The sequence below is a fragment of the Amblyraja radiata genome, chromosome 18, assembly GCF_010909765.2.
Source record: "Amblyraja radiata isolate CabotCenter1 chromosome 18, sAmbRad1.1.pri, whole genome shotgun sequence".
NCBI lineage: Eukaryota > Metazoa > Chordata > Chondrichthyes > Rajiformes > Rajidae > Amblyraja > Amblyraja radiata.
The window spans coordinates 22464136-22489497 of NC_045973.1; the positions used below are offsets into that span (position 1 = coordinate 22464136).

Below are 25362 nucleotides of genomic sequence, written 5' to 3' on the forward strand. Positions count from 1 at the left end.
TGTGGCTCTGGAGTTCACTTTGGTCAGAGTAGGTAAGGATTTAAGTCCCTAAATATCTTGGTTTTTCATGATGATTATGGCAATTTTATGTCAGAATGATTGATATTAGTTTTAGTTTAATTTCAAATGTCTTTACTCAACTGAATTTAAATTCTCCAGATGCTGTGGGAGAATATGAACTTATTTATCTTGACTGTAAAGCATCATGAACACTAATTTGCCATGTAACGTCCTGTGAAAAAAAGAAACTGACCAATTAGCAGCAAAAAGATCTGCATGGTTTCTTTCTGATAACTCCCAACAATCAACCAATGTCCAAGAGACTTTTCCAGATTGATTTATTTGAACCAATAAATATTCATACACAGTGTGATTTCTGGTCCATTAAGAAATGAATCTAGTTATTACGTAAAGGAATTAGTCATATCAGTGTTTATCACATTACCACAGAAGAGCTCTTTGCGAGAATGACAAATATATAACCGGATTTATTAATCCCAGGCTCAAAGGAGAAAGCCAGAAGGAGTACTGTTTTAGAATGACGCTGCATCACTCGTCCCAGCTAGTCTCCCCAAATCTCTGCTACAAGAATGTAGGAACACAAGGTAGTTACTATTATAATATCAGAAACATGGTAGCAAGTTCATGCACAGCCATATTCCACTTTCAGCAGTGGAGATAATATGTTTGGTTCTAAGGCTGGTTGAGAGATATATACAAGTCAGGACACTGAGAGATATATACAAGTCATAACTTCTGCTTCTTTGTACCTTGAGATATATTCTATTCATCTGGAAGGACAGACAGGGCCTTAGCTTCATGTTTCATTTGAAAGAAATGCCAAAAAAGGAGCCACTCTGAACAGCACTGAAACATCAGCCTAGAATTTGTATGCAAATCTCTGTAGTAGTAATGGAATTACTACTCACACTGAGTTAAGGGTGCTTCAATGGAACCACAGCTCACATCTGTTCAAAGTCTATACATTCTCAGCATTTGATGGAGGAGTTGAATTTTATGAAGATGATTTTTCTTCCTTACTTATTGAGCATATTATAATTTTCCTTATAGGTGAGAGATTGGAGTTGCCTAATCAGTTTTGGATACCAAGGGTCCAGCTGATGTTTAGCGCAGAGGACCCTGTTGCCTTTTCAAAGCGAGTAGCACACGCCCATTACCTACGCCAGAAGACGGAAGCATTGCTGCTCTACAATCTGTATATTGACTGTATGCCAGTTGATGGGCTTAGGTTTCTAGATAAAAAAAGTCTTAAAAAAATGAAGAAGTGGGCTCTCAGCACACCTGGGTACCGCGACAAATATGCGTATGTATATAGTGGTTTGACCCCTACGAACTGCATTAAGACTCCCCATGTTCAATTCACATAGCTAAATTGAAAAGGAAACTTTCATCACATCACTTTTCACGAGTATAATTTAAAACATACCTGCTTTTATATTATATTTTTATAGTCACAGAGGTATATAGCATGGAAACAGACCCTTTGGCCCAACATGTCTATGCCTATTGAGTTGCTCAGCCAAGATAGTTCCAGTTGTTAATGCCTGGCCCATATTCCTTCAAATCCTAAGTATCCATGAACCTGTCCAAGTGCTTTTCAAATGTTGTAATTGTTCCTGCCCCTACCACTTCCTCTTGCTGCCGGGTCCAGATGAGTACCAATCTTTATGTGAAAAAGTTGCTCCTCATGTCCTTTTTACATCTTCCCCCCCCCCTCACATTAAACCTATATCCTCTAGTTTTAGACTCCTCTACCGTGGAGAAAAAATTGTGGCTAATCATCTTATCTCTGCCCTTTGTGGTTTCATAGGTTTTTACAACCTCTATAAGGTCACCTCTCAGCCTCTGCTCCTGGGACAAAAATCCTAGCCTCTCCAGTCTTTCCATATATCTCAAACCACCCCAGACCTGCATAAATCTTTTCTGCACCTTTTCCAGTGTAATGGCAAGGCCACCAGAACTGTACAGAGTATTCCAATTATGGCATTTTCAATGTCTTGTGCAACTGTAGCATAGTGTCTTAACTCCTGGACTCAGTAGCACGATCAATGAATGCAAGCATGCCAAATGCTTTCTTAATCGCCCTGTTTAACTATGTTGTCATTTTCATGAAACGATATGCCTGCACCCTGAGCTATCTCTGTTCTACAATACTCCCCCAGTGCTTACCGTTTATTGTGTATGTCCTGCCCTTACCTGTTGTACTAAAATGCAACACCTCACATTTGCCTGATTACAGCTTCATCAGCCCTATTGGCTCATGTGATTAGGCACTCATTGAAATCTTAGATAACCACTGTCCACTATACTACCAATTTTAGTTTCATCCTTATTAATTATGCCACCTACATTCTCAAACGTCATTAATACCACTTATCTCAACATTACCACTGTTTGTTATAGGCCTCCAGTCTGCAAAACATCCCACTATCATCTCCCTCTCTCTTACTTTCAAGACAATTTTATTTCTTGCCCAGAACCCCAATGTCTTGTCGTCCAGGGTTTTCTACTCTTGCCAAACTTTATTTTTCATAACAGGATGATGCCGACCCTGAATTCCCTGTATCATGTTTAAAAGTCTCTCACTCGCCTGACATCTCATTACCTGTAAACACCCACCCTCAATCAACTTTTGAGAGTTCCTCTCTAATACCATCATAATTGGCCTTGCCCCAATTTAGGACTTCAACTTATGGACAAGTTCTGTTGTTTCTCAAGTCATCACAAATTGTTTCATGTGAATAACCAATTTTTGAAATGGAGTCACAATTTCGGAAGCAAAGCATGTAACATAGTACCTCAAAAATTCAAACGGAATTACATGTTATTTAGAATCAGAACCAGACTCTTTATTCTAATTGGTAAAAGCCAATGTTTATGCTAAAGGTTATCCATCTTCTATCAGATCTTATCTACACTTACATTGATTTTTCATTATCCACTCATCTAGCTTCCCATGAAGCTTCCAATACAGCTGGGTTTTTTTTGTCCAAGTTGCTCCATTGTAAACACACAGTTTTCATATCTTTCTCCTTGTTCCCCATTGGATTTATTAATAACTACCATTAATTTTTAGCCTCTAAGCAGAACCTTTTTCAACTTACACCGTATCTACCACATCTTTATTAAAAAAAATCTATCAAATCATTTCAGCCATCAGAATCCTTATGGAAGAGATTTCAACCTGATCAGACATTTCAGCTATTAATTAAGATAAATTATTACTTAAGCACTATTTTTTCTCAAAACATCTGAAGTAGCCTTATACTATTGGATTACAATGTAGAATAAAATATATATTTTAATTAAATACAAATTTCTGTGATATATTTTAATTACTGCTTTTCTATTTTTGTAGATTGCCAGATTATTTTAAATGGATAGAACAGGAAGTTCATCTAGATTATAATCGCACTATGAATAAAATTACTTTTGACAACATTGTGTTGTCTGATCCCAAACAGTTTTCTTATGTCACTCTCCCAGATAAAAAGAAAATTAAAGTGCCAAACAAAGGTAAATATTTTTCTTCATTGATTAAACTACTTTTTGTTCAATTTATTTATTTTCAAATTATTTGCAGAAGGTCAGATGGGATGTGTGGAGAGAGAAATATTAACAGTTTAGCTGGTGCCTGTCAGTTGGGAGACATTTCAGCTCTGAGGAGATTTTATAACCAGTTGCAGGGATTGTAATGAATGACCCACTTGCACTCCTTAACTACAATACACGTACTGTGTACCTTGCTGACTGTTTATTTTAACGTAATTGTTCAGCAAGCATAACAGTTTTGGTGATCACTTGAAGCTCCAGCAGAAGTACAATATTGTGAATGCAGAGTTCTAGTTAAACCTAACAAGGACTGCTTAAAGGTAACCTCATAAAGGGAATACATTGATGCTGGAAGAGCTTGAAGTTTTTTGTACCTTCTCTCTAGATTATGCTATTAAAACTCTTCATAACTTTAAAGAACTATTAAGTCAACCCTCAGCCACCTTTTCTCAAGAGTAAAGATATCCAGTCAACGTCCCTTCTTGATATGTATAACTGTACTTCTGGATAATTCTTGTACATCTTGCTCTGTGTATCCTTCCTTACTTTATTTTTCCCGATGCTCTTTTTTCAGTTAAAAAAAATATTTGAATGTTTTTTTTGTAGATCCCTCCAGCTTCCTTATTAGTTCCCATTTACTCAGTCTGCCAGAAAATGGTTCTGGTTCAGCTTGTCTCACTGGTCAAGCTTTTTTGTGTCACAAACTGCAGTGTCTCATGCCTTACCCCCCATCCCCCCCTCACCCATATCAGCCCTTCAGCCAAATGTTATTTTCCCTATCTGCTACTCCTATGCTAATTGGCACGAGACTCATGGGATAACCCTGAGATTATTATTATTATTATTAGACACTGTTGGAATTGGCCACAGTGCTAATCAACTGACCACAGTTTTCATTGACAATTTCAACCTCTTACTTCAACAGTCTACTGTTCAGATTCAAATTCAGATTCAACTTTAATTGTCATTGTCAGTGTACAGTACAGAGACAACGAAATGCAGTTAGCATCTCCCTGGAAGAGCGACATAGAATATGAGCAATAAATACATCTATTTACATGCATACAGTCATAGTGTTTTCCTGGTGGGAGGAGTGTCCGGGGGGGGGGGGGGGTGATTGGCAATCACCGAGGTACATTGTTGAGTAGTGTGACAGCTGCAGGGTTCCAAGGAAACCTCCATCATTGCAGTCCCTAAGAAAATTAAGTGACCTGTCCCAATGACCCAGTAGCTCTAACATCGACCATAATGAAGTGATTTTCACTCTTTGACAAAAAAAACTTTTATTCTCGCCTCAACCGCACCCTCTTCCCTTGACTTTGCATCTTATTTTAATACCCTTTATATTTTCTGGTTCTGATGAAAGGCCATCGATTTGAAGCATTAACTTTGTTTCTCTCCTAATGTGCAGCCTGACCTGCTGAGATCTCAGATTTTCAGTGTCTCTGGTTTTAGCTTAACAATGATTTTTCTTTCTAAGGTTTTAAGTATTTGTTTTGAACTCTACTGGGGAGGCTCACTGTCTATTCATGCAATCTATTTCTGGATTTTTTTGTCAGTAAACCCTGAGTTTGTGGCCTTCTGTGTTGAAACTAATAACAATGTTTTTCTCTCTCCCCAGGGCTTGTTCAAATCCCAGACTATCCATTTCATCAAAAGAAAAAAGCTTTTTTTTTTAACACCCTGTTGACAAAACCAGAAGTGATATTAGCCTTGTGTAAAGTGCGTACTGAGTGCAATAAAGTGGCAGCCATGTCTCTTTTTTTTGTAACCTTCATAAAAAGTGTTCGATTAGAAGAATTTGAACAGATTCAGTCCCAGGCACATGCACAGGTATTGGTTTAGGTTGCACTCTTTCCTTTTGTTACTTTTGAAACAAATCAATTGATGATTATGGATTAAAACGTTCTAGATGTTAGATTTTTGAAAGGTGGATAGAAATGTAAAATAAATAAAAATGTGCATGTTAAGTTCAAAAACAAAATCACACAAAGAGCTCAGCCAATCAAACAGCCTCTGCAGAAAGATGGACTGGTTAGCATTTCAGGTCAAGGACCCCTCCTCAGAAAAGTAGCTGTTGGGGTCAAGAACAACATTGAGCTGTTCTCTAGTAATGTGGAAGTCCACTGGCTGGGTAGATGTAAGAGGATGAATTGCTGAGTGGCAAGAAACTGGAGATCAATTAAAATGTATAGGAGAAAAATTCTGCACGTCATAACATTACTGAAAGTATTGTTGCTGATCAATAAGGCCATATTTATTTATATAGGAAGAGAAATAAAAAGAAGCTAAATGTGTACCTAATCTTGGTTACATCATAATATGAATAATGTGCTTTTGTGGTGAGAATTTCTACAGGCTCTTGAAGGATAGCTTAAAGTGGCACAATGCAGGGGTTCATGCTGTTTTTGTGGAAAACCTCAACATCTGCAAAATTATCTTAAACCAGACCTCAACCCGAAACATTGACTATTTCCTTAGCTCCATAGATGCTGCCTCACCCGCTGAGTTTCTCCAGCATTTTTGTCTACATATAAAAACAAAATTGCTTACCACATATAAAAACAAAACTGCTAAATTTCAGGTTCAAGACCCTTTGACAGAATTGGAAAGGAAAACAGCTGACCTTCTGAGTGTTTTTAACATTGGATTCCAGCATCTGCAGTTTTTGAAATTTTTAATTCACTGCTTGAACATGCTGCCTGAGACCCCTGTACTGCTTTTTGATTTTGCACTCTGGCTCAGTTGACCCATCACAACCACAATTTGCTGAGGGGAGAGGGCTCCAAGCCAAAAAGCATGCTTCAGGAGACATGTTCTAATGTCCTAGTCCTGAGAACATCCTGATAAACTTTGACCACTCACTGACTGTCAAAGTCTTTTTATGTCAGAGACAAGTATATGATACGAAATCTTATACAGAACATAAATACTTGTTGACATAGATTATTGGCTGGTATAGTTTATTTCTGTACTGGAATTCCCACTTAAAATTACAGGATGGTTGAAAGTCTCTGATATGCAATATTTCTGGTGTATTGTTATATTTGATTATTATTTGACCACAGAGCTAAAGGGTAATCGTCAATTAGAAGCCAATGGATGTTTTCTCATGTATTGCTTGTCTACTGTGCTTGACACCTCAGACAAGAAGGAGTTAACAAATTGCAAACTGGTGAATTTGCTAAACACTGGGGTAGGCTACTACAAAACCCTTACTTTAGTGCCCATTTGTAGCTTTATAACATAATTGTTCAAATTGGATTTCAGATACAACTATTTCTTAGTGACAGCTGGATCAACACATTGAAGAAAGTTCTACGTAGCAGCCTATGGGATGTTCGGAAAGGTTGGTTTAACCTACGGGAGTCTAACTGGGAGGTTTATCGCAAGTCTAAGCTGCATATGCTGATGGAAATGATCAAGTATAACCTTCAGGACTCTCTCCGATACCTTGTGCAAGATTCTCTTGTTAACTACACTCAAATGATAATTGATGGCTGCTACAGTTCCCTCAATTGTTCGGAGGATATGAAATGGGGTGCAGACCTCATTAACAGCAATTTCAAGTAAGATTCCCAAGATAAATTGTATGTAAGCTTATTCCAGAGCCACACAAGATATTTCCTATCAACTACATCTTTTAAATGGTGTATTTTATGCTACTTCTTTTTATCTTTTATTATTTATACACTTTGAGGGGCAGGATAAAATGTGAGTGGTTCTAATCTCAACCAGATGCCAAGCCTGAGGAGAGTTGTGGAGTGGAGTGACCTGGCAATGCTTGTAGCTCTTCACAAAACTGTTAGGATTTGGTTTGTTAATTGTCTTATCTTTAAGGATGTTCTTGTATATTTCAGGCCCAGAAAGATGCCTATTTTTGTTCTGGACCTTAGCCTGGATAATGGCAGGGTGCAATTCAGCACACCATTGGAAAGATTTAAAGCTGTCACATTGACTCTGTTTGATAAAGCAATCACAGCAACACAGCATGTTCCTCACATAGAAAAGGTAATATAATGGTGATTTTTCCTAATAATTTCCTAATAATCTTTGGAAACGAAATTGAATATTGAACTTTAATTTGTCAAATGAATCACTATATTGTAAACACTGTATGCGCTGAAGTGCTATGACCTGGAATATCATGTACCATTAGTCATTGTTAGCAGAGCTTAACACATCTGGGTTTTTTTTACATGGAAGATGTAGGAGAGTGTTGTCAAATTGGAAAAGCATCTAAAAAATCTCGAGGAAGATAAAAATGCTGAAGAAACTCAGTGGGTGAGGCAGCATCTATGGAGCGAAGGAAAAGGTGAAGTTTCGGGTCGAGACCCTCCTTCAGACTGATGTGGGGGTGGTGGGGGCCGGAAGAAGAAAGGAAGAGATGGAGACATTGGGCTGTGGGAGAGCTGGGAAAGGGAGGGGAAGGAGGGAGAAAGCAAGGACCACCTGAAATTGGAGATGTCAATGTTCATGCCGCTGGGGTGTAAACTACCCAAGCAAAATATGAGGTGCTGCTCCTCCAATTTACGGTGGGACTCACTCTGGCCATGGAGGAGGCCCAGGACAGAATGGTCAGATTCGGAATGGGAGGGGGAGTTGAAGTGCCAAGCCACCGGGAGATCAGGTTGGTTATTGCGAACTGAGCAAAGGTGTTGAGCGAAGCAATCGCCAAGCCTACGCTTGGTCTCACCGATGTAGAGCAGCTGAAACCTAGAGCAGCGGATGCAGTAGATGAGGTTGGAGGATGTGCAGGAGAACCTCTGCCGCACCTGGAAAGACTGCTTAGGTCCTTGGATGGAGTCAAGGGGGGAGGTAAAGTGACAAGTGTAGCATTTCCTGCGGTTGCAAGAGAAAGTACCAGGGGAGGGGTTGGTTTGGGTGGGAAGGGACAAATTGACCAGGGAGTTACGGAGGGAGCAGTCTCTGCGGAAAGGGGAGGAGATGGGAAGATGTGGCCAGTGGTGGGATCCCGTTGGAGGTGGCGAAAATGTCAGAGGATTATCTGTTATTTGTGACGGCTGGTGGGGTGGAAGGTGAGGACAAGGGGGACTCTGCCCTTGTTACGAGTGGGGGGATGGGAAGTGAGAGCAGAGTTGCAAGGTATAGAAGAGACCCTGGTGGGAGCCTCATCTATAGTTGAAGAGGGGAACCCCTGTTCCCTAAAGAATGAAGACATCTCCGATGCCCTGGTTTGGAACACCTCATCCTGGGTGCAGCTGCGACATAGACGGGGGAATTGGGAGTAGGGGATAGAGTCCTTACAGAAAGCAGGGTGGGAAGAAGTATAGTCCAGATAGCCATGGGAGTCAGTGGGTTTATAGTAGATGTCGGTAGGTAGTCTGTTACCTGCGATGGAGATAGTGAGGTCTAGAAACGGCAGGGGGATGTCGGAAATGATCCAGCTGCCGGATGGACGTTAGTGGTGAAATGGATGAAGTCAGTGAGTTGTGTATGGGTGCAGGAGGTAGCACCAATGCAGTCGTCGATGTAGCAGCGGTAGAGTTCGGGGATAGGGCCACGGTATGCCACAAACAAGAATTGTTCGACGTACCTTACAAAGGGCAGGCATAGCTGGGGCCGATAAGGAATCTGGATATTCCTTATCATTTATCTTTTTCAGTTTGTATTATTATTTAATTAATCCGGGATTTTTTAAAAATATCAAATTTTCAGGATGGGACATCACTGGCAAGGTTAGTATTTGTTATCCATTCCTAATTGACCATGAGATGATGGTGATGAGCCATCTTATTTGACTACTGCAGTCCTTTTGATGAAAGTGCTACCACCATGCTGTTCGGGAGTGAGTTTCAGGATCTAGATACAGTGACGATGAAGGATTAGCGATGTATTGCTATGTAAACAGTTTGCAACTCCAAGGGGAATTTACAGATGGGTGATAAGAGCCTGACGTACTGCTCAAGCCAGCACCAGCATTACATGGAGAACCTTTAATTAGCCATGATGTGTCTTGGAATGAATTTTACCACATACAATACAATACAATACAATTTATTTGTCATTTGGACCCCTTGAGGTCCAAACGAAATGACGTTTCTGCAGCCATACATTACAAAACAAAAGACCCGTGACACAACACAATTTACACAAACATCCATCACCTCGCTGTGATGGAAGGCAAAAATACTTATCTCTCCACTGCACTCCCCCCCCCCCCCCCCCCCGATGTCAGAGTCAAAGTCAAAGCCCCCGGCTGGCGATGGCGATTGTCCCGCGGCCATTAAAGCCACGCCGGGTGATGCAAGGTCGCGCACCGGGTCTTGTTGTTGGAGCCCCCGGCGGGCGCTTGCAAAGTCCCGCGGCCATTCCAAGCCGCGCGGGGCGATGGTAAGTGTCCCCGCTCCAGGTGCTCTTCAACCCCGCAACTCGGGCGGGAGAAGTCGCCGTTGCGGAAGCCCCGAAAAGCGGTCTCCCAGCAGGGACCCACGGGCTCCCGGTGTTGCCGTCCGCCAGACCCGCAGTTGCAGCCTCCGAATCTCCGGGGGTCGGGCCGCAGCAGCGCTCCACCAGCTCCGGACTCGGCCAGCTCCGCGACGGTGAGGTGAGTAGTCGGCAGCTCCGCAACTGGAGCCCCAGGTCGTTCATGTTGGAGGCCGCTCCACGTTGCAGCCCCAACGACAACGGAGACCCGACAAAGAAAAGGTCGGGTCTCCCGTGCAGAGGAAAGATTTTAAAGTTACCCCCTCCCCCCCACCCCACCCCCACCCCCCTCACACACATACCCCAACAAAAAAAATAACAAAAACTACATAAAAACGACACAAAAAAAAAAAAAAACACAGACGGACTACAGAGGCCGCTGCTGACAAGAGTCGCGCCGCCCACCAGAACAGGCCATTCAACCAAACTTGTCTCTTCTGGTGTTTATGGTGTTTTGAACTTTCCCCTACAACAGATCACCCTACCATCAGAACCTTCCATTTCCCATGTATTTATATATCTTTCTCATAGTTTCTATGTGAGTCTTGTTTGCAGGCTCCAAACATATCACTTGTATGTAGACGACACCTTAGGTTCCCACAGTTGAAGCCTTGTTGTAGATTAACCCTTATTAATCCATGCCATTTATAATCTCCACTACACATATATGCATGCCACCAATTACATGCTATTATGGTACTACACTAACAAGGACAGCCAGCTCTCACAAGCCACGCCGAGCTGGGAATGCATGGCTGGCAGTTTGAATGTTCTGTCTGACGTGGAATAAAGACTACTGTTTCACCATGTATGTTGTCGCGGATCATTTACAGACATTGTGTCAGAATCCTTGGGCCACATCTCCAACTCTTTTGCCTAAATTTATTTTAGTTAATTTTTTTACAACAGACAATCGCTCTGTTGTCATGGCTGGATCGTTTCGTAAACCTGATCCTCTGATATTCGACAGTGAACTTGCCGAACGTTGGCGCATCTTCGAGGTGGAATTCGGAAGTTTCATTGATGCTGCCCACCTGGGCGCTGCTCCCCACACCGTTACATCAATTCTCCTCAACGTAGCGGGTACAGAGGCTGCCCTGGAGGCACAGGATTTCTATTACGCCCCTTGAACATACCGATGCCCCAGGTATCAGAGACCCCACCTGCCTCCTCCGAAAGTTCCGCGACCTGTGCCAACTCCGCACTAAAGTTATCATGGAGCACCACAAATTATTTTCCCATAGCCAACACGAGGACGAGACGGTCGAATCCTACATCGGTGCCCTGAAGAGCATCGCTGCAAGATGCCACTTCCAGGACCGCGACATACTCATCCACGGTAGACTCGTATATGGCATCCTGAATGACAATGTGAGAAATGAACTACTCCGGGATGAGGAGCTCACACTGGCTAAGGCTGAACGTGCCTGCCTGGTTGCAGGGTCACTGACATCCATATCAAATCGCTGAGACTGGGACCCCACTCTGTTTACGATGTCCATGCCTTCTATAGGTCCCCGTGACAACCATTAACAACCCCTCGACAACCACCTACAACCCCAGGTAGGGTAACCGACCCACTGGTCCATAGCTGTGGTCATTGCGGCAGCTCATACCCGAAATTTCATGAGCAATGCCTCGCTTACAGCAAAACCTGCCACTACTGTAAAAAGAAAAAACATTGTATTCGGTATTGCCGCGCTCCTGGTAACAGAGCCCAGCCACAACAATCTCTCTATGCGCTCGAGCCCACACTTTCGCACGAGGCACTGACTGAAATAGCAGCACCAGCCGAGCCACAACCGCAACACCTGCAAGAAGACAGCCAAAACATACATTCATGTATACCCGATTCACCGTCTAAAAACAGTGATCCCATGACACTGCTCAGTATCAACAATACCAAAGTCACTGCAAAGATAGATACTGGGGCACAGTGCAACGTTCTATCCTTATCGGCCTTCCAAAGAATTCACAACAATGAAACTGTCATGAAAACAAACTCCAAGTTACATCCATTTGGTGGGGGGGAGTTGCTACCGGTTGGTAAAGTCACACGACAATGCCATCTAGCGTCTTGAGTTTACAAACTGGATTTTTTAATTATTAGAGGGAAGTGCCCCTCCTTCTGGGCATCGATGCATGCCATGATATGGGCCTAGTCACCTTCGGCAAAACTGTGTAATAACTATCTACCTCTCAAAGTCCGACCCAACAACCACTCGCACAATACAAAGACCTTTTTGACAACCAGCTGGGTAGGCTTCCCACAGAATACAGTATTGTAATCGACAAGGAGGTTACACCTGTCGTTCACTCTCCACACCGAATCCCGCACGCAATGAAGGACAGTGTCAAGACTGAACTAGACAGAATGGAAACACTGGGCGTGATAGCCCCTGTCAATGACCCCTCCTCCTGGGATCTTCGGCCGAATGATTCATGTTTCGGCGAACCTGCTCCACCCTGCCAATTGCCAAGCAACTACTAGAACCACAAGTTTGTGCACCGTCGGCGATCCAATCCCAGCTCCAACGCCGCCGCGACATACAAAGAAAATACTATGATAAAACCAGCTCTCCGCACCAACCGCTCAACAAAGGACAGGTTGTCCGCTTACGGTTGCTCAGATGCTATGACCGCCTTGGTGTCATTCTGGGGTCAACCACGGAGCCACGCTCATACCTGGTCAGTGTTGACAACGGCATCTACCGATGCACCCGCCAACATCTCCTCCCGGTTAATGAACGGCACCATCCCGTCCTTACGCTGACCATCCCGTCGGTTTTCCCTCACGCTCCACGAATGCCACTCCAGCGATTCCTCTACTGGTGCCAGCGCCATCCCTGCCTTACCCGGTGCCCCCATCTCCACCAGTGTCTTCTCCCTGTTCACCCGACAACTGACTTTCTTCCTCAGAGAAGGATGAGGCGCACGAGGGGTACTACCGTACACGTGCAGGTCGAGTCTGCAAGCCAAACCCGCTGATTGGAAAGTTTACCGGCTATACTTGAACTGTGCATGACCCATTTAGTTTTATGTGCTCATATATGTACAAGCATGTACAAGTAAAATAAGAAATGCACACACTTTATGTTTTACAATATATACTCCACTAACCACTCTATATATGCTTTGCTTCTTTAAGAGGAAGGATGTAGATCCTTATTAATCCATGCCATTTATAATCTCCACTACACATATATGCGTGCCACCCATTACATGGTATTACGGTACTACACTAACAAGGACAGCCAGCTCTCACAAGCCACGCCAAGATGGGCATGCATGGCTGGCAGTTTGAATGTTCTGTATGACTTATGAAATAAAGACTAATGTTTCACCATGTATGTTGTTGTGGATCATTCACGAACACTTGTGAAACGTAGAGTATATTCTATTATAGCATTGACTTGTTCATCCTTTCTATCTCCCTGATGATATTTCAAAATTATGTTATCCAGTTTGTCCTTGAGGAGATGTTTCAAAGTGGAACACCATTACTGGAGTCTGTGTGGCACAATGAGCCACCCGTGCAAGAATTACAGAATACAATAAAAAATGCGATGGAAAAAGCACTGATACCACTGAGAAGTTATGCCAAGGAATATGAGAAATTCTTACAACTCAATGAATTGGATGTTGGCAACTATATGAAGTCAGTATTCATTTATCACATTTTTTCTGATGAATACAAACTATTGATAATGTTTATACTACAAGGAATTGTTTGCATCCATTAGGTCAATAAGCAGGTGTCGTCCTGGATCTTACATAGCTGAAAAAGCTTTGATTTTTATGCTGAGGTGGAGTGAAACTGATTGAGTTTCGGTTTGACAATTTCTGGAGGACAAAAATGTCCAAGTAAGGACATGGAAAAAAATTATTATGTATCTTTTGAATCTAATTCACTGATTTCTGTTCTGCTATCAAAAAGAGAAACTACTCATGAGAAGTTTATTATTTAAGTGTGTTTATTATTGAAATATACATTTATTTAGTCATGATGATAAGATTGTGACCTTGGAAACTGGGCAGATGAAAGAAGTAAATACATCTCAATGAAGCAGATGCCTACCATCCAGTGTTAAACAACCTGTTTCCACCATCACTCACAATTTGATCCCACCTACCCATGATCTACAATTGGACAATCCACCTGTAATGTGCACTCAACTTCCAATCTCTTCAACCCTAACGCTAACCTGAGGATTTCCCTGATGAATATTCTTTTCAACCTATCCAACGATCTCTTCATGGTAATTGCTCATCCCATCAACGTTCCTTCCAACCCACAATCTCACAGAACCATTACCTATCTTGATCTTTGATCTCTTGTCCTCGTCTCAATATCTTTGTTGATCTTCCGTCCCACAATATATGAACAACCTATAATATTATCAGCCCTTTACAATTTCTCAGTTTTCTGTAACCAGTGATTTCCCCTGACATGTAATTTTTCAACCATATAATTTCTTCAAAAGAACATCCAACAACTTTCTCACTTCTCACTTCAAACAAGCCACTGCACCCAACTTCTAATCAATCTTTTAACTCACAGGATGCTGGATTTCCCAACATCTGCTTCCATCCTGCCTGGCTGTAAAAATGGAGTCCACTGAATACCCACATTAAGATGATTTACACTTGCGTACTCCGGCATCTGCAATGTGGACTATCCCATTCTATTGTTTGCCGCTTCAACTGTGTTGAAACTGCCGTTGTAAATGCAGCTGAAACTCCATCATCACAAGTTCTACATGTGGCCAGGAAGACAATCCTTAATTTGAGATGATCAGCATGTCATCTAAGTATCATCTAAGTTCCTGGGCGTGCATATTTCCGATAATCTCTCCTGGTCTCAGAACACTGATGCAATTATAAAGAAAGCACATCAGCGCTTCTACTTCCTGAGAAGATTAGGGAGAGTTGGTATGTCAAGGAGGACTCACTCGAACTTCTACAGGTGCACAGTAGAGAGCATGCTGACCGGTTGCAGGAACCTGAAATCTGTAACATGCAGATTCAGGAACAGCTTTTTCCCCACAGCCATCAGGCTATTAAACACAACTTCAAATAAACTATAAACTATAACAGCCTATTGCACTTTATCTGTTTACTGATGTATATATATATATACACACATACATATATATATATATATATATACTAGACCAAGTGCAGACCCGTTGGGTCTGTTCCCCCAACGTGCGGTTGTGGGGGGGGGAGGCGGCATGCAACGTCACACACTAACTACCCCCCCCCCCCCCCCCGCACTCACGCTAATTACCCCCCTTGATATTATATTAATATTATTAATTTGCTCCTTTTACCCCATAACCACCCTATCTAGAGGCGGGGGGGGGGGGGGGGGGGGTAGAGAGTGAGGGCAGAGAGAGAAGGGGCAGAGACACAGAGAGAGACAGAGACACAGAGAGGGGGGCAATAGGGATAGGGGGGTGGAGAGGAGGAGAAGAGGGAGGGTGCGTGAGGGGGGAAAGATGGGGGAGGAGAGAGAGAGGGTGAGAGTGAGGGGGAGAGAGAGGGGGGGGGAGGGGGAGGGAGGAGAGGGGGAGAGGGGGGGAGAGGAGAGGGGGGGGAGGAGAGGGGGGGGGAGAGGGAGGGGGAGGAGAGGGAGGGGGGGGGAGGGAAAGGGGGGAGAGGAGAGGGAGGAGGAGGAGGGGGGGGAGAGAGGAGAGGGGGGGGAGAGGAGAGGGGGGGGAGAGGAGAGGGGGGGAGAGGAGAGGGGGGGGAGAGGAGAGGGGGGGAGAGGAGAGGGAGGGAGAGGAGAGGGAGGGGGGAGAGGAGAGGGAGGGGGAGGAGAGGGGGGGAGAGGAGAGGGAGGGGGGAGGGGAGGGGGGAGAGGGGAGGGGGGGAGGGGGGGGGGACAGAGGAGAGGGGGGGAGGGGAGAGGGGGGACAGGAGAGGGGGGAGAGGAGAGGGGAGGGGGGAGAGGAGAGGGGAGGGGGGAGAGGAGAGGGGAGGGGGGAGAGGAGAGGGGAGGGGGAGAGGAGAGGGGAGGGGAGAGGAGAGGGGAGGGGGGGAGAGGAGAGAGGAGGGGGAGAGGAGAGGGAGGGGGAGGAGAGGGGAGGGGGGGAGTGGGGAGGGGGGGAGAGGAGATGGGAGGGGGGAGAGGAGAGGAAGGGGGGAGAGGAGAGGGGGGAGAGGAGAGGGGGGAGAGGAGAGAGGGGGAGAGGAGAGTGGGGAGAGGGGGGAGAGGAGAGGGGGGAGAGAGGAGAGGGGGGAGAGGAGAGGGGGGGGGGGAGAGAAAGAGAGAGGGATAGGGAGAGAGAGAGAGGTGGAGAGAGAGAGGAGGGGAGAGAGAGAGAGAGTGCCTTTTTACTTCAACCCAAACCCAAACAACCATTTGCAGGCAGTGCTTTTTTTACCTCTAACCATATTTTCATTTTCAAACTAAATTAAGGGTACTCACAGGGCTGTAGACATTTGTTCAGTGTCATTCAGAGCTCAGAGTGACAGAGACTAATTGACAGAGCTCCATCTTGCAGAGATTAATTGAGGCACACCACTTCCTGGTTTTATAGTCCCTCCCTCCCCCCTGCCGCCAGCGGGGGCAGCAGAGAGAATGGGGAATTTTGTAAAAACATTAATATCTCTGTCATTATCCATCGACAGGAAAAATCCTCAGCACACATGTGGCGGAGGGGGGCTCTGAGTGAGGTGGCCAAAAATGACGGCCGTAGGTGGCAGCGTTCTCTCCGAAATCGCAGCACAGAAGGCCAAAAGCGGTCAAGAACAGAGATTTAGTAATATAGATTATGGTACATCGATACACTGATCTGATCTGTATTTATGACTACAATATCCTGTTGTGCTGCAGCAATGTAAGAATTTCATTGTCCTATCTGGGACACATGACAATAAACTCTCTTGACTTGACTTCTCATCAGAATTCCTTTCAGCACAACTTCAATTTAATTTGTTTTTATTGTATGTTTTGTTTTTATTGGTTCTGTGTATGACTGCAGGCAACATAATTTTGTTCAGACCGAAAGGTCTGAATGACAATAAAGGAATCTAATTCTAAAAATCTAATAATTCAACTTCTGTTAGTCTTAACCTTTCCGACTGCTTCAATGCAGTTTCCTCCAGTGGCTTCAGCCAGGCGGTGGACTTGCTGTCTGTGAGGGTGCAGATGTTCATAAAAATAATCTGTACAGCTCTAATTCTTGGTGTTCTATGAGTCGTTCTGTCATAGTGATTCATATTTTCTTACAACATAGAAGGAGGCCATCCATCATGCACTTGATGCAGTCCATCAAGTCCATGCTGCCTTTCAAACCATTACCAGCAGTCCCATTTCTCCACTTATTTCAGTGTTTTATTCGCTCACATGCATCTATCAACTCTCCTCATTCTTACCTCTGCATGAGTAGCTTCGGTCTGGGCCTTAGTTGATAGACCTAGTGAATGTTTTCATCATGGCATCTTGAGAGCAGTGAATATTCATGGACCCATTGCCACTACACAAAGACAGTGTCCCATCAGTATCCTTATCTGTAGGAGGACAGTTGGTGAAGATCCGTAACACCAAAAAATGAATGCTTCACAACAATGATGGCAGCACTCTCAGTAGGCTGAACTAGGATGAACAGTGAAAGTTTTCCCCACAGAACTCAGATGTTGGAATACTTCTGTCTGTTGCAAATCAAGTCTTTGAATGTTGGAGCTGGCTATACTTCCATGATGAAAAGAATAGCTATATTCTTATGCAAGGTTGAAGCAAGGTCTTTATGCTTCTAGATATCGCAATCAGATTTTCTCATGTTTCTCGATAATACAAGTATATCAACATGGACACTGCAACCTAGTACTCGTCTGAATATTCTAGATAAAAGGTGGTGCACGTTATTCTACAGGAAACTGGGATTTCTCACTGGAGTGATTAGTCACTCTCTCTCGACCCAAGTCTCCTGCAGGAAATCAAAAGAATCCCCAGAGACAATGTTTTAGTCTCCTCTCACTAGGAGTGTCTGACATGAACTTGCGCTTTTCCAGTTCTGATGAAGGGGTTCAGAACCAAGAAAATAACTTTTTTTCCTTTCCACAGATCCTGTCTGGCCTCTTGAGTATTTCTGACATTTTCTGAATTTTCAGCATTTACAGTTTTTAATAAAATGTCTTAGACTTTTCAGATTTCACTCCTCGATAGGATTATTTTTTTAGATTCACTTTATCAGGATTGGGGTTGCTGGTAAGGATAGCATTTATTTCCTATTCATAATTAATCTTGATGAGGTGGTGGTGTGCTGCCTTCTTAAACCACTGCAGTCCTTCTGGTGAAGGTATTTCAGTGAGAAGGATATGGAAGCTTTGGAAAGGATGCAGAGGAGGTTTACCAGAATGATGCCTGAATTAGGGGGTATTAGTCACAGGGATAGGTTGGACAAACTTGAATTGTTTATTCTGGAAGGCCAGAGATGGAGGGGAGACTATGAGCGAGGCATAAATAGGGTAAACCGTCAGAACCTATTTCTCAGGATGGAAAAATCAAATATGAGAGGGCATAGGTGAGAAGGGTAATGTTTGAAGGAGATGTGCAGGGCAAGTTTCTTTACAGAAGATGGTGAGTGCCTGGAACACACTGCCTGGGGTAGTAGTGGAAGCAGGTACGATAGTGGCATTTAAGAGCCTTTTGAATATGCACATGGCTATGCTGGAAAGGAGGGATATGGATAATGTGCAGGCAGATAAGAGTTGGTCTGGGCATCATGTTCGACACAGAAATTGTGAGTCAAAGGGCATGTTCCTGTGCTGTACTATTGTATATTCTATATTTTAAACTGATGGATCATTACCTGGGACTTCTGGTTGAACATGATTACAAATGCTCCAGCCTTGTGGCTAGAGTGTGCAATTGCTGGACACCATCATCAATGGAAATGTACATGGAACCTGCTCCTTCCATTAACTACTTAATTGTCCATTATTACTCATGGCCAATTATGAATGCACTGCAGAGATTGATCTGATGTATTTACGGTAAGTTCACTGTGGTTTGTCTTTTGTTTGCTTTTTTGTTGTTTTGCAGCTATGTTGCTACCATATTTTAAAATGCTTACCCCCGTTGCAGCTTATCCCATAAAAATGGATATATACATAGTGGCAGATCCATTAAAAGTTATTTTATTCATTAAATTATTTCATATGGTAAGGCTTCAGATTTCAATATTTGTGCTTTTTATTTTTTGTGTTGCATACTTTAGCACATTTAGCATTCAGGAACCTACAGTTCAAGAAGTAAAACATGAAGTGGAACTGCATTTGAAGAAGAAAACTAACATTGAACGTACAATTCCTAGTAGTATTATTATCGGGCCCTTTGTGGTCAACGTGGAGGCATTACGAACCAACCTTGCCAAGAAATGCCATGGCTTGGCTCAAGCTGTGTTAAAAATGTTCGCCAAAAGACTTCACAAGCAAGTGGAGGAAGTAAAGCATTTTTAGAATACTCTACTGCTATACAACAAGTTATCAATTTCAAATTGATGATTGCTCTAATTTATTGAACCAACTGTTATAGTTCTCATTTATAAATGTTTTCCTGTATATATTCCTGGATGAGTGTTGTTCCTTTGGCATTGAATTAACAAATTTAAAAGCAAAAGTAAAAAAATCCACATATGTATAGACTGAATAATTGATTTCCAAGAATCAGTGGAATCCTATCAATGGATTGACTTAGGTAGCTTGCAACCCAATAGTATGAACATTGAATCCTCCTTTGTCAAACTATCTGCCTATCAAAAAGGTTGACCTTTGTCCAACCATCTGTGTTCACCTATTATCTGCCATGGTTTGGCAGAGGAGAAACATCAACTGTCCATGTTCTCCAGAGATACTCCAGCACTTTGTATCTTTACTTTACCTGCATGGATTACAGATAATTTACATGGGAAAATGGATATCTGAGAGACTATATAGTTAATCCTTTATAAATTTATCCTTATATTAAAGGATAATGGGTGCATGAATGGAATTTTCTATTCAGAATCCTATTTTGTATTGCTGATGGAATTATATTTTTTGGGTGGAAAGGCCCTCTGTCCCATCAGTTGGATATTAACATTTCCAGAAACACCCACCCCCCCCAAAAAAAATGTTTGGCTAACGTATTTTGTTTCTTTTTGTGAAATCCTGTTATATTAAAATATTCTGACATTACAAACTGTAGTTTACAAGTACTTTAATTTCCATAAAATTGTTTAAAATACCCCAAGGTGCTCTATAATGAGAAATTATTTATTTATTCCCATACCTCTCCCACAGTACGCCCTGAACTAAATGTAAAACATTTTTAATCTTGAAGAAGGATGCTTCACTTGTGGTGGAACCAAAACTAGAATGGAAATCAGCCTTCAGAATTTCTGTACCCTTATGCTTCTTCTAACGTACTGATGTAGAGCTATTGCAAGTTTAATTAAAAGAGACATTAACAAGTCAGGGAAAAACAATATATGGAATTAACATGGAAATAACTTGACAATTTTGATGTCTTTATATAATAATTTGATGTGATATGTATTATTTAGATCAATGATGATTTCAAAACGATCAACAGAAAATTGTTTGAGAAGGCCAACACCATTGAAGATTTGACAGAGCACCGAGAATGGATGAAAAAAGTTCCTGAAATGCTGAAAACAAATGAGGTACAACTATACTGTGGCAGAGAAACTATTCTGTGGCAGAGAATCTGTGGAATTCTCTGCCACAGAAGGTAGTTGAGGCCAGTTCATTGGCTATATTTAAGAGGGAGTTAGATGTGGCCCTTGGGGCTAAAGGGATCAGGGGGTATGGAGAGAAGGCAGGTACAGGATACTGTGTTGGATGATCAGCCATAATCATATTGAATGGTGGTGCAGGCTCGAAGGGCCGAATGGCCTACTCCTGCACCTATTTTCTATGTTTCTATACAACAGTATTAGAAAATACAATTGAGTCCATCAAGACATTTCTTGCATCTGCTCTCTATTTCACTTTGGATTCTGCTCGGCAAATGAGTGAAAGCACTGAATTAATATTTGTTTATCCAAAAAGTGATTTAATTAAACCCCAGATATTCACCATAATTACATCTCCTCTATTCAGTGAGATTGGTTATTCATTTCTATCCTTGCTAATTGTGGACCTGGCCTGCTTCCAATAATTAACCCAACAACCCAGGAACTATTGCGTTCCCCAAAGGGCCATAGCAATAATTAATGTGATATTTCCACCTCCCTCAAATTTAAATTGATGTCTTCTTAAAATTTTTAACCTAATCTTTCGAAAGGTGTACACTTATTTTATGTTTTTCTGTCCTTATGTATAGTTCATTATTTTGTACTTTCTCTCATTGGACCAATTAACAAAATAATGACTGAAGGTGATGAAACTCAAACAGCATATTATTAGAGAAAATGCTATTTATGTAGCCTTTTGAAGATTCTCTTAATTCATTAGTCCCAGTACGAATATGGGGATGGGGATGCATAAAAGTAAATTGTCCATTTCTCAGTGGTCAGTCTGCTCTTTGCCAACTATTTATATGGATTGACCAGTTATTTTTTGTTGTCCATGGGGAGCCCCAATTATGGTGATGGCAAAGGATTGTTAATTTGCCTCCCTCATGTTGGAAATAATCATTGCCTGGCAATTGCATGATACAAATATTATTTCCCACCTATTACCATCATGTGCATGTCTTCCCATTCTTGATGTAAACAGGCATTGGCTGTTTCATTATCATAATTACGTTATAGTTCATATTAGCAATTGTTAAAGGAATTATTGCTGGAGGGTAGTCATGGACAATGCAGTTGAAGAAGGCTGAACCTAAATCCCTCTTCAACATAGTAAAAAGGACTTTGATTCCACAACATCCACTGGCAATGTGTTCCAGATATCAATCATCGTGTAAAAAAACTTACCTCTCTGATTCCCTTTAACATTTTTCTTCTCACCTTAAACCAATTGCTTTTGACACTATCAAGGGGAAAAGATTTTGACTATCTGCTCTGTCTATGCCTCTCATAATCGTATATATTTCAGTCAGCTCATACTTCAGCCTTTATCGCTCCAAGAAAAACAAACCCAGCCTATCCAATCTCTCCTCATAACTAATGTCCTGTAATCCCGTGTCATGGTGAATCTCCTCTGCACCCTCTTCAGCATACGCTTCTTATAACGTGGCAACCAGAACAACATACCATATTCCAAGTATGGCCTAACCAAAATTGCAAGCTAACATCCCAAATCATATATTCTGTGCTCTGCCTAGGAAAGTAGGCATGTCGTACACCTTCTTCACCACCCTATTGACCTATGTTGTCTCAACCAGGGAGCTGTGGACATGGATCTCTCAATCTCTCTGTTCCTTCAATCAACACTCCTTAGGTCCCTATCATTTATTGTGTATCGCGGAGAAATGGCAAATGGTTTAATCCATGCAAGTGTGAGGTATTGCAGTTTGGGGGGTCAAATGTAAGGGGGAAATATAGAATTAACTAGAACAAGTGGGACCCGTGGGGTGGCAGAGGGGGGGGGGGGGGAGAGAGGGAAGCGGGGCAGAGAGGGAGGGGGCAGAGTGGGAGGGGAGGGCAGAGAGGGAGGGGGGCAGAGAGGGAGGGGGGCAGAAAGGGAGGAGGGGGGCAGAAAGGGAGGGAGGGCAGAGAGGGAGGGGTGGGCATAGAGCGAAGGGGCAGAGAGGGAGGGAGGGGAGAGAGGGAGGGAGGGCAGAGAGGGGGGGGTTGAGAGGGAGCAGGAGGTAGAGAGGCAGGGGGTAGAGAGGGAACCACTCCACCACCAATATTCCACCACACCACATAACCCCCAAGGGAGGCCTGGTCCCCCAACGCAACCCGTTCTCCTTCCTCCAACACAACCCGTTTCCCCAACGCATTATGCTAAGAATATAAAGCAGGACAATAAAAGCTTCTTTAGGTTTGTGAAGAGGAAAAAATTAGTTAAGACCAGGGTTGGACCGTTGAAGACTGAAAAAGGCGAATGGCATGTTGGCCTTTATAACGAGGAATCGAATATAGAGGCAAAGAGGTCCTTCTGCAGTTGTACAGAGCCCTAGTGAGACCACACCTGGAGTATTGTGTGCAGTTTTCTTCCCCTAATTTGAGGAAGGACATTCTTGCTATTGAGGGAGTGCAGCGTAGGTTTACATGGTTAATTCCCGGGAATTAATTCGCAGGACTGCCATATACTGAGAGAATGGAGCAGCTGGGCTTGTACACTCTGGAGTTTAGAAGGATGAGAAGGGATCTCATTGAAACATATAAGATTGTTAAGGGCTTGGACACACCAGAGGTAGGAAACATGTTCCCGATGTTGGGGGAGTCCAGAACCAGGGGACATAGTTTATGAATAAGGAGTAAGCCATTTAGAACGGAGACGAGGAAACACTTTTTCTCACAGAGAGTGGTGAGTCTGTGGAATTCTCTGCCTCAGAGGGCGGTGGAGGCAGGTTCTCTGGATGCTTTCAAGAGAGAGCTAGATAGGGCTCTTAAAATAGCGGAGTCAGGGGATATGGGGAGAAGGCAGGAACGGAATACTGATTGGGGATGATCAACCATGATCACATTGAATGGCGGTGCTGGCTAAAAGGGCCAAATGGCCTACTCCTGCACCTATTGTCTATTGTCTATTGTCAGATGTAATTATACACACACACACCCACATCCAAGATTAGATAGATAGATAGATAGATAGATAGATAGATAGATAGATAGATAGATAGATAGATAGATAGATAGATAGATAGATAGATAGATAGATAGATAGATAGACAGGCAGGCAGGCAGGCAGACAGACAGACAGACAGACAGACAGACAGACAGACAGACAGACAGACAGACAGACAGACAGACAGACAGATAGATAGATAGATAGATAGATAGATAGATATGATTTGATAGTATATCTCTAAATAGCATAGATGTGTAGAGAAATCTTGGGGTCCGTCAATAGCTCCTTGAAAGTGGCTACACAAGTACATAGAGTGGTAAAGAAGGCACATAGAAACATAGAAAATAGGTACAGGAGTAGGCTATTCGGCCCTTCGAGCCAGCACCGCCATTCAATATGACCATGGGTGATCATCCAAGATCAGTATAGGAGCCTCCTTTCTCCCCATATCCCTTGGTTCAGTTAGCCCTAAGAGCTATATCTATCTCACTCTTGAAAACACCCAGTGAATTGGCCTCCTCTGCCTTCTGTGCAGAGAATTTCACAGAATCACATTGTATGCTTACTTCCATAGGTCGGAACATTGAGTATAAGAGTCAGGAAGTCATGATACAAATTTATAGGACTTTGGTTAGACTGCATTTGGAGTATTGCATGTAATTTTGGTCGCCCCATTACACAAAGGATGTGGAGGGTTTGGAAAGGATGCAGTGGAGGTTTACCAGAATTATGCCTGAGTTAGAGAGTATTAGCTACAGGGAGAGATTGGACAGATTTGGATTGTTTTCTCTGGAACGACGAAGATTGTCGGGAGACCAGATAGGATTATATAAAATGAACGGTATAGATAGGGTAGACAGTCAGAATGCTTTTCCTAGATTCCAGAATCTAGAGGGCATAGCTTTAAGGTGAGAAAGGCAAAGACTAAAGGAGATGTGCGGGGCAACTTTTTTACACAGAGGGAGGTGAGTGCCTGGGATGCAGAAATTATTTTTGTTCTGTTTACGTTTCAGGAAGAAATAGCATTAGGATTATAATATCAATACATTGTTTTGTTGCAGGAAATAACAAACAAACTCATGGTTGAATACGATATTTTTGATGAATTCCTGTTCAATCTAACCGATGAAGATTTTCAAGATAAGTGAGTACTATTAGTTTTTAATGACAATTTGTTTAAAATTATATAACGCTCTATCTGGTACTTGCTGTAGTTGGTCCTTTAGTAACCAGTTGGTTTCTGCCTACTACTGCCCACATGGTAAGCTCCCATCAAAGAAAGCCAGAAAATAATCTACCTCAGTCACTTCTCCTTCCAATAGGCTCAATAGCTACAGAAGTAGAGGTGAGGTCATCTCCACACTCCCTGAAAGCATTGCAAAGAGTAACCTGAAGCTGAGAATAACAATAATGAAGCATGAAAGATAATTTGTTGTATTTTAAAGACAACTATGTTTTAAGTGTTGATTAATGTGTAATGATCTGACAGTTGCTCTATTAAGGAGAAATGAGCTTGCAACATATTGCTAGGTTATACAGGCTATGGACATGGACCAACGGATAAAGAACATCTATCTGCACAACAAAATATACATTGTTATTTTTCCATAGGCATTTTTCATGTGCTTCAATTAAGCTGGACAT

At 42.6% G+C, this 25362-nt stretch overlaps 1 protein-coding gene across 1 annotated transcript in view; it reads left to right on the plus strand.

The window, feature by feature from the left end:
• Positions 1 to 25362, plus strand: part of dnah1 (dynein axonemal heavy chain 1) — a 223664-nt gene that overhangs the window by 20007 nt on the left and 178295 nt on the right. The window contains exons 8-16 of the mRNA XM_033036813.1: positions 1072 to 1335; positions 3388 to 3537; positions 5195 to 5406; positions 6844 to 7142; positions 7434 to 7584; positions 13485 to 13678; positions 19248 to 19473; positions 20574 to 20693; positions 24780 to 24862. Coding sequence (XP_032892704.1) covers positions 1072 to 1335; positions 3388 to 3537; positions 5195 to 5406; positions 6844 to 7142; positions 7434 to 7584; positions 13485 to 13678; positions 19248 to 19473; positions 20574 to 20693; positions 24780 to 24862 — 1699 coding nt within the window. The remainder of the gene's footprint in view (positions 1 to 1071; positions 1336 to 3387; positions 3538 to 5194; positions 5407 to 6843; positions 7143 to 7433; positions 7585 to 13484; positions 13679 to 19247; positions 19474 to 20573; positions 20694 to 24779; positions 24863 to 25362) is intronic.